This window comes from Phragmites australis, chromosome 6, assembly GCF_958298935.1.
Source record: "Phragmites australis chromosome 6, lpPhrAust1.1, whole genome shotgun sequence".
Taxonomy (NCBI): Eukaryota; Viridiplantae; Streptophyta; class Magnoliopsida; order Poales; family Poaceae; genus Phragmites; species Phragmites australis.
In genome coordinates this window covers 40,209,954-40,225,746 of record NC_084926.1, presented here as the reverse complement: position 1 = coordinate 40,225,746, position 15,793 = coordinate 40,209,954, and the positions used below count along the sequence as shown (strand labels likewise).

The 15,793-nt window shown below is 42.1% G+C and overlaps 4 protein-coding genes and 1 non-coding gene across 6 annotated transcripts; 3 read left to right on the top strand and 2 right to left on the bottom strand.

Moving 5' to 3' along the window:
* Window positions 1–3,093: 3,093 nt before the first annotated feature.
* Window positions 3,094–4,744, bottom strand: LOC133920664 (peptidyl-prolyl cis-trans isomerase FKBP16-1, chloroplastic-like). Of its 2 annotated transcripts, XM_062365260.1 has the most exons (5): window positions 4,217–4,744; window positions 3,933–4,134; window positions 3,754–3,799; window positions 3,535–3,605; window positions 3,094–3,352 (listed from the first exon to the last, which is right to left on the bottom strand). In XM_062365260.1, the coding sequence occupies exons 2-5, from the start codon at window positions 4,068–4,070 to the stop codon at window positions 3,275–3,277; spliced, it is 333 nt and encodes a 110-aa protein (XP_062221244.1). In that variant the 5' UTR covers window positions 4,071–4,134; window positions 4,217–4,744; the 3' UTR covers window positions 3,094–3,274. The 2 variants fall into 2 exon arrangements, with proteins under 2 accessions (XP_062221244.1, XP_062221245.1); XM_062365261.1 differs by having other exon boundaries at window positions 3,933–4,744.
* Window positions 4,745–4,845: 101 nt separating this feature from the next.
* On the top strand, window positions 4,846–4,926 carry TRNAL-AAG (transfer RNA leucine (anticodon AAG)). Its single transcript has one exon. It is a non-coding gene; the product is annotated as a tRNA-Leu (tRNA).
* Window positions 4,927–8,025: 3,099 nt separating this feature from the next.
* Window positions 8,026–11,121, top strand: LOC133922450 (putative F-box protein At2g02030). Its single transcript, XM_062367800.1, has 2 exons — window positions 8,026–8,337; window positions 9,441–11,121. Exon 2 carries the CDS (start codon window positions 9,463–9,465, stop codon window positions 10,759–10,761), a length of 1,299 nt encoding a protein of 432 aa, XP_062223784.1. The 5' UTR covers window positions 8,026–8,337; window positions 9,441–9,462; the 3' UTR covers window positions 10,762–11,121.
* On the bottom strand, window positions 11,027–13,833 carry LOC133923224 (uncharacterized). Its single transcript, XM_062368646.1, has 2 exons — window positions 13,758–13,833; window positions 11,027–12,034 (listed from the first exon to the last, which is right to left on the bottom strand). The coding sequence occupies exons 1-2, from the start codon at window positions 13,831–13,833 to the stop codon at window positions 11,181–11,183; spliced, it is 930 nt and encodes a 309-aa protein (XP_062224630.1). The 3' UTR covers window positions 11,027–11,180.
* On the top strand, window positions 13,832–15,640 carry LOC133923223 (pentatricopeptide repeat-containing protein At3g02490, mitochondrial-like). The gene has a single exon (XM_062368645.1). The coding sequence runs from the start codon at window positions 13,832–13,834 to the stop codon at window positions 15,638–15,640; it is 1,809 nt and encodes a 602-aa protein (XP_062224629.1).
* The last annotated feature ends 153 nt before the right edge of the window (window positions 15,641–15,793 follow it).

Here is a 15,793-nt window from a genome sequence, read left to right as displayed (position 1 = left end):
TTATCAAGCTTCTTAGTAAAGAGAGTAGTATCAACTTTCTGAATTTTGAACATTCTTGACTACAACATCCATAAAGCATTCATAACATGCTTTTGGAGCTTGCTTAAGCCTGTAAAGTGTCTTATGGAGTGTATAGACATGAGATGGGAATTTAGGATCCTTAGAACCTGGAGGTTGCTCAACATATACCAATTTTATGATGGGTCCGTTTAGAAATGCACTCATTACGTCTATTTGATAAAGCTTGAAATCATGGTGAGTAACAAAAGTGAGTAATATACGAATAGACTCTAATCTAGCAACGGGGGTATAAGTCTCACCAAAGTTAAAACCTTCAATATGTGTGAAGCCTTATGCAACTAGTCTTGCTTTGTTCCTCGTCACTATCCCGTTCTCATTCTGCTTGTTGCGGAAAACCCATTTTGTACCAATCACATTTTGGTTGAGCCTTTCCACCAATGACTATACCTTGTTTCAGATGAAGTTGTTCGACACTTCTTGCGTGACCATCACCTAATCTAGATTCTCGTGTGCTTCTTCTACATTTAATGGCTCAATAGAAGAAATGAAAGAGTAATGTTCACAAAAGTTAGCAACTTGAGATCTAATAGAAACTCCCCTATTTATATCTCTAAGTATGTTGTCGGTGGGATGGTCTCTTTGTACATTTTGATGGATTCTTGGGTTTGGCACTAGTGACTGAGGTTAAACTTATTATTCATCATCATCATCATTTGATCTAGAAACATGTTGGAGGTTTCTTGATCTTCAATCGATGTTGGAGGTTCCACTTGGGTTAATGAAGAAGGTTGATTTGAGTCTTCTCGGGACTCTTATGGTCTTATCTCTCTAACAACCATCCTCTTGATTACTTCACTTAGAATTTCTTCATCACCTAGTGCATTAACATCAATTTGCTCTACTTAAGAGCCGCTAGTCTCATCAAATGTTACATCACGCGTGATTCCAATAACATCAATGGTTTTATTGAAAACATGATATGCATAAGCATTTGATCCATATCCATGCAAGAAACCTTCATCAACTTTAGATGCAAATTTAGAGGATGTTGCCTTTTTGTTGAGAATGAAATATTTACTCCCAAAAATACGAAAATATGAGATATTTAGTTTGTTATTAGTAAGAAGCTCATATGGTGTTTTCTTCAAGAGACGGTGAAGGTATAACCGGTTTGTCGTGATAAGTGGTGTTGACGGCCTCTGCCCAAAAACAATCGGAGATCTTCTATTCATCAAGCATGGTTCTTTTCATCTCAATAAGCGTACGGTTCTTTCTTTCAACAACCCTATTTTATTGAGAGGAGTAAGGTACAGAAAACTCATACTTGATCCCTTACTCTTAAAAAAATCTTCAATTTAAGTGTTTTTGAACTCACTCCCGCTGTCATTTCTAATTTTCTTGGTCTTCAAATTAACTCATTTTGGCCTCTTCTTGCAAATATCTTGAAAGTTCTTTGAGTTTCTCCTTTATCATGAAAAAGAATACCCAAGTAAAACGAGAATAATCATCAACAATATCTAAATCATATTTGTTACCGTCAATACTTATATAAGCAATATGACCGAAAAGATCCATGTGAAGTAATTCTAACAGTCTTGATGTTGTCATGATGTTATTGGCGGAATGTGGCATTCCACTTTGTTTTCCCGCTTGACATACATTACATATTCTATCCTTTTCAAAAGTAATATTGTTAGTCCCAAAATGTGCTCATCTTTTCGAAGTTTGCTAAGAATCCTCATACCGGTATGGGCTAATCTACAATGTCATAGCCAACTCATGCTAGACTTAGGCATTAAACAAGTTTCAAGACCAGCTTTATCCGATGAAAAAATTCACAAGATAAAGTTTATCTTTCATATGACATTTGAATACTACGGAGGAATCATCTCTTTAAAAACCGTCACATCAACATTAATAAATAAATAATTGAAACTCATTTCACATAATTGAGATACAGATAATAAATTGTAATTCAAGGATTTAACAAGTAAAACATTCGATATGGAAAGATCATTGGAAATAGCGATTTTACCTAATCCCATTATCTTTTATTTACCATTGTCACCAAATGCAATGTTCTCATGTGGTGATCCACTTGGGTCGAATGATGAGAATATATATTTCTCTCCGATCATACAATTTTTGCAACCGCTATAGATTACCCAACTTCTTTCACCATAGGTATAGTCCTACAAAAATAGATCAAGTTCTATTTTTAGGTACTCACACTTGTTTGGGTCCTTTCATGTTAGTCACAAGTATTTTTTGTACTAAAATGGATTTCTTGATAGAAACATACCTATTCCTAACGCCAACATATTTAGCAACATTTCTACCATAGCAATCTTTTCTAAGAACATACGATTCATCGAAATTAAAATAAGATGCATAAACTTGAGGTTGGATACTTTTCGCCTTGACAAAGTTGATAAAGCATTGATCCTTATGTATCTAATTATCACTCTTTTTTTCCCTTTGGATGGATTGTATCATAACCCTTCATGATTAAAGTTTTCCTTTTGATATCCAAGATACTCTTTGAGAGCCTTAGTACCCTGTGGCACTTTAGAAGGCCATTTTGAAGAAGCCCCATGAGCTTCTCATTTTGACTTGCTAATACTTGCATAGATTTAGAGTTAGTAGCACAAGCATCATTATCAATATCTTTGCATCTCGAACAACTAACGCTACTTGATGCACTAGTAAAGCAACATGCATCATTAGAGAGAGAAGTGTTATTCTTGACAATTTCAAATTCTACTTCAAGAATTTTATAAGCTTTATCCAAGCAATCAAATTTCTCTTGAAGTATTTCATTTGAGCTTTTAAGACTAGCATTTGAAACTTTAGCTAATTCTAGCATTTTAGCCAAATTCTCATTTTTCTCCCTCTATTTAGAAAGCGCCCTCTTGAGTTCAAAGTTTCTCTTTTTTTTAAAGATAAGTATTTCTTCTTGTTTCCCAAGAATTTTCTCTTGCCCTTCTATTGTTTCAAGTAGCTCTGTTAGGTAAAGATATTTTATTTAAATCATTTAGCAAGTCATCATCACTATCACTATCACTACCATGCTCACTAGTAACATTAACATCATAGGATTTGGTAGTAGATGATACAACTTGCTGATTGCATTTTCTGAGGGAGAATAATTCAAGTTCAGAATGAACTCTGTGTTTCATTTCACATGTGCAAGTACAAGCACCGGTTCTCTTGGAGCACTGCCTGCATTGACCAAAGATGATAGTATGATGGATCACAGGACCTTCAGCAACTGAACCTCAGACACCAGTGGCTCCTTGGCATGTGACAGCAGACTCCTCCTTGGTCCAAACTGTAATCGCAACCAAATCAAGCAGAAGAGTAATCGCAAATGCGCTATGCGAATCATCAGGCAGGTGCAAAAATTACAGTTTCGAGATAACCAAAATGCAGTACTGTGCTATTACTGTTGCTTCAAAGAATAGAGGACAAAAGGAAAGGCAGGAACCAGAGTTCCTCAGGGCTACACTACACCTCTTCCGGTATGGGCTTCAAGGTCTCGTCGATGTAGCCTACTTCTGGAGGAATTAGAGCTCTCCTCTTTCCTGCATTGCATACAAAGCCATGAAGAAAAATGAAAAATGACTGCCCTAAAACCATAGTGTCAGAGCTCATGGCATTTCTGAACTATCAAGATTAACAGTTTTATCTGTATCTTCATGGAACATCGTTTTAAGATGATATTCTTATTACCTCCGACCTTCATACTGATTAGGACATCTTTCAGGCCTCGAATCATCTGCACAACATACAAACTAGATTGCTATATCAAAGACATACAAATAACCGGAAAACTGTGGTAGACTGAATCTAGGAGATGTGGACTTCTGAAGGATGTGAATTTTCAGGAGTGAAGCTTAATTTCTTATAACCTCTTTTCCGGCGAGTGGAAGCGTCACCGGCTTACTCTCGCCGCTGAACTGGTCTACTGTGCTGAGAATTACAGAATACAGGCAGAGCATGATGAAGCCACCAGAAAACATGAATCGATCGAACTGTAAATGCAACATGTTTTCAGTGTATTTTGCAGTAGATCGCCTTCCCGTGCTTCCGGTCCCTCTCCCTCCACAACATCTTCAGATCAAGAAGCACAATTCTTCCATGAGCAGTCGGAAGCTTGGCTGGAAATTGTGCAGGAAGAACTCGCTACTTGTACCTTCAAGTTTTACTCCACTGTCCAACTTCCGGTACCTGAACACTTCGAAACGAAATCAAGAGGTTGGAATCCTCAACCATCAAACTAATTTATCCTTTGCCATCAGGCTCCTGCATTGCTGCTTGCACTGGCATGGACAGCGCAAGAAGATCGATGCATGAGGCCACCGCACCAAGAACCACCATCTCTGAAACTGCCCTCCTAGAAAGCCCACAAGTTGCCTTCAGAGAAGAAACCCTTCTGCGACATACGGACCGTACCTTCTTCGACTCCGATGGACTCCAGCATCTGATTGGAAAAAAAAACTCCCAAAAATAGTCCAAAAGAGAACTGAAAGGAAGAAAACTACACACGAACGGGACACACAGATTGGGGCTCATGCGGGCATGCAGGCCGTTTTCCTTTTCTCATCTTGACCGGAGGAGATGGTGTTCTGCGTTAACTTGAAGACGGGAAGGCGCACAGGAAATGGATTGGTGAATGATGTGAGCGACGCAGACTCCATTGTCCTGGCTTCGAGGAAGGCAACCGACGGGGAAGGAAGTGAATAATGGCCAAGGGCTTGCCGAAAGGAGATAAAGGTCAATAAAAATGAATATAACCGTAAGAGTGAAAGCAGATCACAGATAGTTGAGATGGCCGAGTTGGTCTAAGGCGCCAGATTAAGGTTCTGGTCCGAAAGGGCGTGGGTTCAAATCCCACTCTCAACAATGGTTTTTTTTCCGTCTGCGATTTTTTTTTCCTCCTAATAAAATCCTTTTTAGCATCTTGAGTGATCTAGTTTCACAAAATCTCAAGGAATACTCTTCTCATCTGAAGACCTCTCAAAATATTTTCTTTTAAAGATCGATGGCGGAAGCTCTTTTTCATCTTCTAAGTTTTCTTTCTCTCACCAAGCTGAATGTGTTAGTTTAAAATTTCTTGGAATAATCCTGCCATCCAAAACACCTGCTAAAATGTTCTCGAACATGGATAGGTTTTCCCAGCACACTGAGATGGACGAAAGCATTGCAGTAAAAAAAGTTGCCAATACGAACTACCTCCAGAATTGGCCACACCCTAGGCCATCAAGCCATCTTATCGTGATTGAGCCGTTTAGAGCTAGTCTGTGGTTAGACTAGTTAATTTTGAAGATCTTTATTAGTTGTAGCAGAGTTTTTTCACTATGGATCTAAAGACATGTTTTCAGCTAATAAGTGTATTTTTTTTCCTCGTAGATTATGAAGCTCTATTGCTGGTGAGCCGGCGAAAAGTTAATTGTGCATAGCTAAATTTGTTATCTTTAGCTTCTATGGAACCATTTTCTTCCTTTCTTTTTATCTGAAATTTCGTCAAAAGTGTCATAAAGCCATGAAATACAAAATAATTAATACATTTTTTCCTAGCTAATCAGATTTCCGCACAATATAACGGCCGCAAAATAGTCCAGAGATTTGTCATCAAAATGCAAAGCTTTGCTAATTTAGATTAGTCACCAAAACTCCAATACCTTTTTTGTCCTGATTTTTTGTGAGAATTTTCTCTCCATCCAGGAGGTTATTTATATTCTTTTAGAATGAAGATTCTTTTTAGTTTTTTTAGAGGAAGATCTTTCCCATTTCCCCTTTTATGGGAATTTCTTTTTTAAAGATCTAGTCTCTACTATATAAAACATGAATTGATTCTTGTGTCACATCTTCCTACTATTCTCCTCTCATCTAATAAAAATCCTTAAAATTCGAATAATTTACCCGCTTTTGTCATCCATCCTCGTCCTTCAGCATCACCGTCTCGTTATCGACTATAGGTATGAGACTCGCTTTACTAATGAAAATAAATAAATAAATTATGAGGGAAATTAACGGATAATCTTTATCTCCTTTTTCGGATATCATCTGAAATCAAACTATAATATCGCCCCTAATGTATTTGTTTGACGACGCTTCCACATCTCTATAACTTAGATTTGTGCTTGATGTTACTGTAGCGAAAATGATACTATTAGATCATGATTATGATTTTGTTGATTAATGACAACATAATCTTTAGGACTAACGTGTTTGCCAAGAATATATATTAGTAGATTTTATGGATGCGATACATCAAGAAGCCACCGCAGCCGAGATAATTTTTATTGAATTGGAAAAGTCCTAGGAAAATTTGCCTCACCAGATGATCTGATGCAGAGTAGTTTGCACTCACCAAAGCATTATATCCAAATGCTGATAATTTCACTAGATAGTCTGGTGAATAGGATATAAGACCACTGGAGTGTTTCTGGCAAAGTGGGAGAAGGTTGAGGATCTCACCGGTTAGTCCGATGATTTGCACTAGGTAACACCGGAGTATTTCCTACAGAGAAGAATGCAAGTGCAGAAGACTGGAGATTAACCCACCGGATGGTCCGATGCCTGGTTTGTGCACACCGAATTATAGTACCAAAACATTTCTTGCAGAGGTGACAACAAGTGCTGAAAAATAAAAATCAACTCACCGGATAGTCCGGTGATCACAGAGATAGTTTCACCAGAGTATTTACAGGGAAAAGAAGAGAAGGTTTAATTTACCGGATAGTCCGATGTGAATAGAATGAACACCGAATGAATGCATCGGAGTATTTTATACAAAGAATCTGCAAAGGCTCAAATGACTGAAGATAACTCACCGGAAGGTCCGGTGATAGATTTGAAGGTATATCGGAGTGTCCGGTGTTCACAAAGTCATTGAGTGGAGTTCCAACAGCTAGTTTTTGATATTGTACTCACCAAATGATTTAGTGTTAGTACTATTATTCTTACCAGATCATCCGGTATTAACAGTTTTTTTTGAGCTGTTGGAAAAACGGCTAGTTGGCAGGTTTGAGACTATAAATATCCCCCAACTTAGTCATTTGAAAGTGCGGCATGCTGTTGGAGTCCAGATAAATCCATATACACTTGATAAGACATTCAAGCCATCAAAGTGCTTAAAGTGATCATACATGACGATTAAGCATAAGATTATAGAGTGTTTAGTGCTTATAGACATAGAGTGAGTTACAGTTAGGTGCTTCAACTTGAAGGATGGATCAAAGAGTGATCCTAACTTGTACCAAGTGGTACGCCGACGCCTTGGAGCCTTGGTGACTCGCTGACATCTTAGGCCTTGGTGGCTCAAGCATTTGACCCTCTGACTTGGTATGGGGATGCAGAGACCCTTACCTTGGTGGCTCAAGCATCGAAGTGATCACGATGGTAAGTGAGCAGAATAGAGACTAGTGGTGATATATTGCCTTTGTGGCTCATCTAACTTAAGGCATTACCATTACCTTAGTAGTTTGGTGGCTCAAGAGTTATGATCGGTGCTGACCGGGAGTATATATTTGGTGGAGCTCTAACGTGGACTAGGAGTGATATTTATGTTATCAATACTATGGGGATAAAATTCCCTTATGCTGAATTTGTCTATCTACATTATTTACGTTTTCGTATTTTTTTTTAATTTACCTTGCTAGAGTAGGTTGCAATCCTCTTAAGCGGTAGAGTAGACACACTAAATAAAATTAAAATACATTTAGATAAAAATTAAGATAAATTTATTTTGTAAAATTTTCGGAGTCAATTAGGTTTTAAGTATCCTAATTCAGCCTCTCTTAGTACATCACCATTCCTCACACTTACCGCATCCAATGGTTATGCTTCTATTACAACGCATGGACACTTAGTTAGTTTTCTTATCAGATGAAGATTCTTTTCTAGTTGGAAATGGATCCAGGCCCGGTTACAGCCCGCCCCATTAGCCCTCAGCACGTATTGGTACTGGTAGGCCAACAAGCCCAATACCCGAGCCCATTAGCCAGTACAGCCTCTGCCTCTCTTCTGGTTGCAGCTCGCACGAAGCCGAGGAAGCGGTCGCATTCGCACGCCTGATCCCTCGTGCTCGCCTGAACCCTAGCCCTAATCGGACGCGCGCCGCCGGGCGGCGGCCACCGGCCGTCGCTGCCTCCCTCTGGAGATCCATTCCTCCTGGACTACCGGCTCTCTCACCACCGACGGGAGCTACTAGCTGCCGCTGCTTCACGTGGCTTCCCCGATCCCCTCCCTCGCCCGCCGTCTCTTGGCGCTGGGGTGCTCCGCGGACGACTGCTCTACCACCGGTGTTAGGTTTTGTGACACTGACTTGCTAGCGCTTGCGATATTTCGAAACCTACGCTCCTAAGTTCAGTACTTAAGTTGGATGAGTCGCTGAATTGTTTGGTCCAATTATCTATTCTAGGGTCCTAGTTTGATTGAGGCATATTTAGATATCGCTGGAAATATTACGCGAAATGGAGATTGGCAACTCAAAATGGATGTTCCTTGTGTCAATGGTTATGTTCTGTTTGTGTGATTTTGTTTTATTGCAATTTTAATGGAACTTCTAGATTGTCGGAAGTTTGCGCCCACTGTGCCCCATTTCTGGATTAGTTTCTGTAGTAGGGTACCGGTAGCAGTTTATTTTCCAAAAGTTTCACGGGTTAAAACTGAACCCTCATGCCTAAAATTGATGAAGTTCAATGATCTAAAATTGGAAATCAGGTTGTGAGTTGTGACATGTCTATTATCTTTTCTACACCAATATGGGAGGGGCCTATTTTAGTGGATCATAAGTGGTAGGGAGAGAGGGCAAAACTTATTGGTATCAGATCTTGTTTTAATATCATGCCTGCTCCCTTCTTAGTTTAAAACTTTTGAATTTGATATGCGTGTGCACCTTTTATTATTTCCACCTGTAAAGTGAATTGATTTCGATACCTCACTAATGTCTATAACGATAACCCAATGATGTTTTCCTCTATGGATGAACATTGTGTCTCATCGTCTCATGATTCAGAGTCTAACATCAGTATTCAATATCCTTTTTCTTCCTTTAAAAAATATTTTTCTTGAAGAGGGGAATGTTTAGTTCATGTCCTATCTTGTAAGTTTAAGTTTCCTTATTTTTTCAGCACACCGATGTGTCCAAATTGGTTTCGATGTTAGTTAGAACTTGAAGATACCAATTGACACTGAACTTGTTTTCTATATTTACTTTCAGTCATTCATGAGTGACTTCACATAGCAATACTAACATGTTTTGTTTTCACCTAAGATGCTCATTATCAAGTGGATATATATTATACTTTTATGTTAGATACTAAAGGGTATACCTTTATTCTTGTACAGTTTCCAATTTCCCCTTCTTGATGTTTCTATTGTGTTCTGACTAAACCTTTTATCTTGGCCAGAGTTGTAATTTGGAACCTAGCCATGGAATACAACAATGATGATCTTGATAAGCAAAATGAAGGAAAAGAATCTCAAGTATATGTTCCTCAAGATGCCCAAGGGATTGTTCTTGCTTTTCTGCCTGGTAGGGTTGTTGCCAAGTTTCGCAGTGTGTGCAAGTTCTGGCGAGACTGCGTTGAGGAACCTAGTTTTGTGGACCGTCACCTCAACAATGCTTTCCGCTTCCACCAGTCCATTGCTTGTTTCACCTCACTTGATCGCGGCCTTGTCCACATGTACACATTTGATCCCACCACGATGAATTTCAGAAGCGTGGAACTTGTGTTCTCAAATAGGTTTCACATATCAGTCCCCTGCAATGGCTTGGTGTGTGCCTATGATTTAAAAGGCGATGCTGAGGTCTTGAATCCAATAACAAGGAAGCATTTGCGGCTGCCTGTTTCAGAACTCAAGTCGCGTTCTTTTTGCTCTGAATATTTTGTTGGATTTGTGCACTCGACAAAAGAGTACAAGGTGGTCTCTGTCCGTCACCGTGTGCGGTTCTTGACATTGGAAATATGCACTGTTGGGACGCTGTCATGGAGGACAGTTCGTGAATCTGCAGAGCTTCTAAAGACAACGAAGGCAGTCATTGTTAATGATGGCATGTATTGGCTACTTCTTGATGAGGCATCCTCCAGTTTGTCTCGAGAAATCCTGATGCTCAACCTAACAGATGAGAAGTTCTCAAAAATTGCTACCCCAGATGCTGTAAAAGACCATGTTTTGGAACTATTTGAGGGGGAAGGAAAGCTTCTTTTGTTGTCAACACGTTCCGATGGATCTAATAATACAGTCTCAGATATTTGGGTGGCGGACTTGACTCATCAAGACTGGGTCCACCTGGAGACACTCGCTCCCCGGGTGCCTGTGGGCATGAGCCCAATTTTCATGCGCAAGATGAAGATCTTCATTGGCAACCAAAAGAGACTCATCTGCGTGGATCTTCTGGATGGTACAGTTTCCTACATTGACATGCCTTCTGGCGAGAGTTTGGTATCTTGTGGCATGTTTGTGGAGAGTTTTGCACCTGCTGTGACAGGCTTGATGAGCTCAGCTGCGTCGCCATGTGGTTCTCGTCTCACCGAATCATCCTCAGCAGACCCTGGTCCATCTTTTCGTGGCACTGGATCACCCTCGACAGGCCCTGGACAACCTTTTTATCTCACTGGATGGCCCTCAGCTGACCTTGAGCAATCTTTTAAGAGAGCAAAGAGAACAATAAACATGGAGTGGAAAACATACAGCAAACTAGGAGTACGTGGATTGGTCTATGGATAACTCTCCCTGGACTGTACAGCAGCCTATAGCTCGCAGCTGGTTCGTTTTGTCCAATAAAAGTTGCTATTGTGCTGTATTTGCTCATTGCTATGGTAGTGGTGGAAGACGCCATGGCCCATGGGAGTGGGCCAGTATACAAAAGAAACATAGTGAACTGGTAAACCTGGAGTGTATTTTGAAGTAATGTTTACCCTGCTAATGTGGGTTTATATAGTTGAAAAAATTGAAGCTGTATACCTGGTATAATGTACTCGGTACTCTTGTTTTGATTTGTACTGGTAAACTGTATGTACAATGTATGCATTGCATTTGTGAACTTGTACAGGCAAGGTCATTACAAAATGTGGCTTAGATAGACCATACGAACTCAAGACTGGCAGATCAGGTAAACATTTTGTTCAGCACTCTAGTCATGCGGCTCAAACAGTTGGCAAGGACAGAAATGGCGGGAAGCCGAAGTACGGCCAGCAACACTCGCCGGCGCGCCGCGCCTTGCATATCCTCTCCACCTGGAAGTTCTTGACGTCGATCTTAAACAGCTCGGCGTCCCTATTGCGGTAGCTTGCCATGAACGCCGGCTTTTCGTCGCTGACCTCAAGGATTAAGCATCCATTTGCCGTGCCTCTGACGCAGAATGGCCGTCCGTGTGCCGTCGGCCACGGCAGTGGGATTGTCTTCTGCAGCTGCCACCGTGGCGCGTCACCGTCTTCGCCGTCTTGCTCGATGGTGCAGTAGTGGAGCTTGGCTTTGCCGTCGGCGTGGTAGAAGTCGTGCGCGAACATACCGACCTTTCCGTCCTGGCCCTCCACGACGGCGACGTGCTCCTCCCAGAAGCCGGCTGGCGACGGAATAACCACGACGGCGAGCTCCATGGTTCGGGCGTCGAGCACGAGCCACCGGCCGGCCGGGAAGCAGTCCACCCAGTAGAAGCGGCCGTGCGCGTAGTGCCGCCGGTTCCAGACGGCGTTGATGGGGCAGCTGAACGGCGACCGGTGTCTCCTCCAGACGAAGCAGTCCAGCGACGGGAGCGCGCGCCACCGCTCGCCGCGCGACGAGAAGGCGAAAGCGATAACCTTTCTCGGAGACCGCGCCGTCCAGATCACGGTGAACGACGGCTCCGCGTCCGCATCGCCGACCTCTGCCGGTGAGAGGAAGGGCTCGCAGTGGCGCCGGCCGCCGAATACGGTGAGCGCGCCGCTGACGGTGGCGGCCGGGTTGGGCGTCTCGGCCGGGTGGAAGGCCGGGTTGGGCGTCTCGGCCGGATGATGAAGTGCTATATAAAAGCATCAGCTCATTTCCATGTCACCTTTTCTTCCTACTCTCTTCATATCTAATAAAAATCCTTAAAATTCAAATAATTTACTTATTTTATTATCTATCATTATCGTATAGTTTTTTCATCTCAGTTAACAGCTACGGTTACGTGGCCCGTTTTACTAATAAAAATAAAAAATTAAGAGAAAAATTAATTTTATTTTTTTCAGATCTTATCTGAAATCAAATTACGGTATCACTCTCGATATATTTGTTCGACAATGTATATAACACATTCATATTTCCATACCTTAAATTTGTACTTAATATTATCGTGTCTAATATTTATATTTTTCATTACAACAAATAAATACTTAACCAATATAATATATAATGAGAGTAGCATCATCACGTTTTAACACACTTGTATCCATAGTTAGTCGTCTCAGTAATGTTTTAAAACTGTAATTGTTGGTTTGGTCCATTTAACCTCTTGGGTTTGAGTTGATCGACGTATCGGGCCTATCGGGTCCATCAGTTATATTGGTTTCTAGTTTTTAGCTGTGATGTTTACTTCTAGCTTATAGATATTATGCATGTAAAAACAGTGAGAGAAAATCTAAAAAAAAAATAGAGGATTAGTTCTAAAAACATCTTAGTTCGGCAAATGAGAAAAAAATCTTGGTACGGAAAGAGTCACTGTTATTGTGATGGATTGGATCATGGGATGCTATCTTTATAGATATTTTTTTTCCTAATGAGAGCTGATATTTTTTCCGAGGAGATGTGACGTGTCAGATGAGTCCATTGCCTTTCTCGTTGGTGCCCGTTGATAGACAAAAATAACAAATAAGAGAAAACAGAAAACACCTGTATATTTTTATACTTTTATAGACTGGGCATCCTTAGAGCTCGCATCCCACAGATAATAGAATTAGGAACCAAACCCTTATTGTTAACTGATTTTTTTTGCCTGATATATAGTGGTGGGGCTAAAAAACGTTGTGGGATCAACAACTTAGCACCATTGAACTTTATGTATTACAATGTAAATGTCAATAAGAACAAGGTTGTTCTGTGAAAAGTAAGTGGACCAATTGGGCAATCAGCAATCAGCGATAGCAAGAAGTTAAGAGAAGAATATCATATGAAATTATAAAAATACATATAAATAGAGCATTACAAAGAAACTTACTTTTTCACCGTATAACCTAGGGCTAAAAATAATTTTAGAAATTAGTCTATTATATAAGAAAAATATTAGTGAATTTTTCTAGATTTTTGAGAATTTATTTGATGCCCCTAACAATTTCTAGAAGTTATAAAAGTACTCTTTTTTAAGAATTTTAATTTAAATTATACACATGATTTTTAAGTGAATATAATTAAAAAAAGTTACACATAGATTATAGAACATGTAAAAAATATTTTAAGATTTTTGAGCAACAGAAAACTATTATTTTGAATAGAGGAGATGGAAGAGAAAAATGAACGTTGAGTACTGTTCACTGCGGGAACGGTACTACGGCCCTCTCAGTTTGGTTGCAAGAGCTAATCGCTCTTGAGAGGCCGGTAAAACCTGTGCTGGTCATCATTTCATTCAAAAACTATTTATTTAATTTTTTAAGTTATAAAATATATATATAAAAAAACTCAATCAAAGACGCGAACCCTTCTTCCCGTGAGGAATATAGGCCCAAACCACAACTGGGCCCAAGTAGCCAACCCAACCCAACCCTAACTCGGCCAAACCCTCAACCCATTTCCATTTCCAAACCCCTCCCACTTCGCCGCTCCCGGCTCCCCTGCCGCCGCCATGCTCCGCGCCGCCCTCACCTCCGGCGGCGGCCGCGGCCGCCACCTCCCAGCTCTACTCCCCCACCACCGCCTCCTCTCCGGGTCCTCCATTGCCGCCCTCTTCTCCCAGCCCTCCCCGCCTGCGGATCCCTCCGCCGCGATCCAGTCCGCCGGCGTCGACCTCTCCCACGCGGACACCATCCCCGCGCTCCTCCTCGACCCGGACCTCGCCGGGAACTACCCGGCCGCCTCCCGCTTCTTCTCCTGGGCCGCCTCCCTCCCCGCCTCCGCCGCCGCCCTCAACTCCAAGTCCTTCAACTCCATGCTCCAGCTCGCCGCCGCGAACGGCGACGCCGACCGCTTCTGGTCCCTCGTCGCCTCCATGCGGTCCAAGGGCTACGGCATCTCCAAGCCCGCCTTCCGGGCCGCCTCCGAGAGCTTCCGGGCCAAGGACATGGCCAGGGACGCCGACCTGCTCCAGGAGGCCTACGCCGCGCACGCCAGGAACGCGGCGGCCGCGGAGGTGTGCAAGGTTCTCCGGGCGCAGGACAAGGATGAGTCCTCGAAGCTGACCATGCTGAGTGAGCTAGGCGTTGAGGTGACTGATGAGCTGGTTGCATTGGTGATGGAGAAGGTGGGGCAGCTCCCGCGGCAGGCGATGGTGTTCTTCCGTTGGGTGGAGCAGCTGGCCGGGGCAGGGATCAGTTGGGGCAAGGTTTACAATGCGATGGCTAGGGCTCTTGGACGGGAGGATTGCATCGAGGAGTTCCGGGAGGTCCTGCGGAAGATGCGGGGTAAGGGGCTTCAGATGGATAGAGATGTGTATGTTACTGTCACCCACAGATTCCTCAAGAGGAAGATGGTTGAGGATGCGGTGGACTTGTTCCGGTTCATGACGGGCAGGCCGGAGAAGCTCTCAACAGAGGATTTCGTCTTCTTGTTGAAGAAGGTTGTGCTGACTGGTGATTTGGATCTGAAGTTGGTGACGAGGGTCGTGCGGTACTATCGGAATGCGGGCAATGAGGTGAAAGCCTCGGCCTTCGATGCTGTTCTCAAGTCGTTGAGGAGTGTAGGGAGGCTTGGGGCGAGTGGCAGAGTTCTGAGGGCGATGGAGGAAGGTGGCTTCGCACCGGATTGTGCTGACCATAAGAAAGCTGTTCTTGCAATGTGTAACGCTGCGAATCTGGAAGAAGCACATAAGTATTTGGCTAATGTGGAAGAGTCTGGGTATAAGTTGGGTCCAAAGATATGGTCTTGTTTAGTTCAGAAGTATTCTCTTGGTGAAAATGTTGATAAGGCAGTGTCATGCTTCCACGAAATGTTTGAAAGAAGCGACAATGAAGATATGGGTTCTGCTCTTGAGGTGCTGGTTTCTGGATTATACAAGAAGAAAGGAGCAAAGGAAGCATTCAAAGTTCTGAAGAACCTGGTTTCAGAGAAGGCTGTGGTTCCTTGGCAAACTACTTACAAGTATTTGATCCACAAGTTGATTCGTCAAGGGTATCAGAAAGAAGCATTTGAAGTGCTAAGTTTAATGAAAAGTAACGGCTTTCCACCTTTTATTGATCCATGTATCGCACAAATTTCAAAGTCCGGGACGGTGGATGATGCCCTGGGTCTGCTGAATGCAATGTCTTCGAAGGCATTCCCATCAAGAACAGTTTATGTGCACTTGTTTCAAGCTTTGTTCAAAGAAGGGAGGCATGAAGTTGCACAGCAGCTGCTTTCCCAGTCTCCTGCTAGTATCCAAAACCATGCTGATGTTTGTGATATTTTCGATAGGATGAAGCTTGAAGAACCTGCTGCAGCAGCTTTGGCAGACGGTTGATAAATGGTTGAATTTAACATTTGATGCCCATAGTTTGAATGGCAACTTGAATTTGCCTTTTGACTTTGTAATAGGGCCCTGAGCCAGGATCCGAATTTTGGATATCAGAAACTTCTTGTTGGACTACTTGCACTATTCTTGAAAGAAATAAAT

Excerpts from the sequence above, each read along its gene's own strand:
- LOC133920664 (XM_062365261.1), bottom strand. The coding sequence starts at position 4,070 with ATGTTGCATTTACAGTTCGATCGATTCATGTTTTCTGGTGGCTTCATC. Across the intron at positions 3,606-3,753 it reads AATCAGTATGAAGGTCGGAG|GAAAGAGGAGAGCTCTAATT; the intron begins GTAATAAGAATA and ends TATGCAATGCAG. Across the intron at positions 3,353-3,534 it reads TGAAGCCCATACCGGAAGAG|TTTGGACCAAGGAGGAGTCT; the intron begins GTGTAGTGTAGC and ends TTGCGATTACAG.
- LOC133922450 (XM_062367800.1), top strand. The coding sequence starts at position 9,463 with ATGGAATACAACAATGATGATCTTGATAAGCAAAATGAAGGAAAAGAA.
- LOC133923223 (XM_062368645.1), top strand. The coding sequence starts at position 13,832 with ATGCTCCGCGCCGCCCTCACCTCCGGCGGCGGCCGCGGCCGCCACCTC.
- LOC133923224 (XM_062368646.1), bottom strand. The coding sequence starts at position 13,833 with ATGGCGGCGGCAGGGGAGCCGGGAGCGGCGAAGTGGGAGGGGTTTGGA. Across the intron at positions 12,035-13,757 it reads TGGGTTGAGGGTTTGGCCGA|CACTTCATCATCCGGCCGAG; the intron begins GTTAGGGTTGGG and ends GCTTTTATATAG.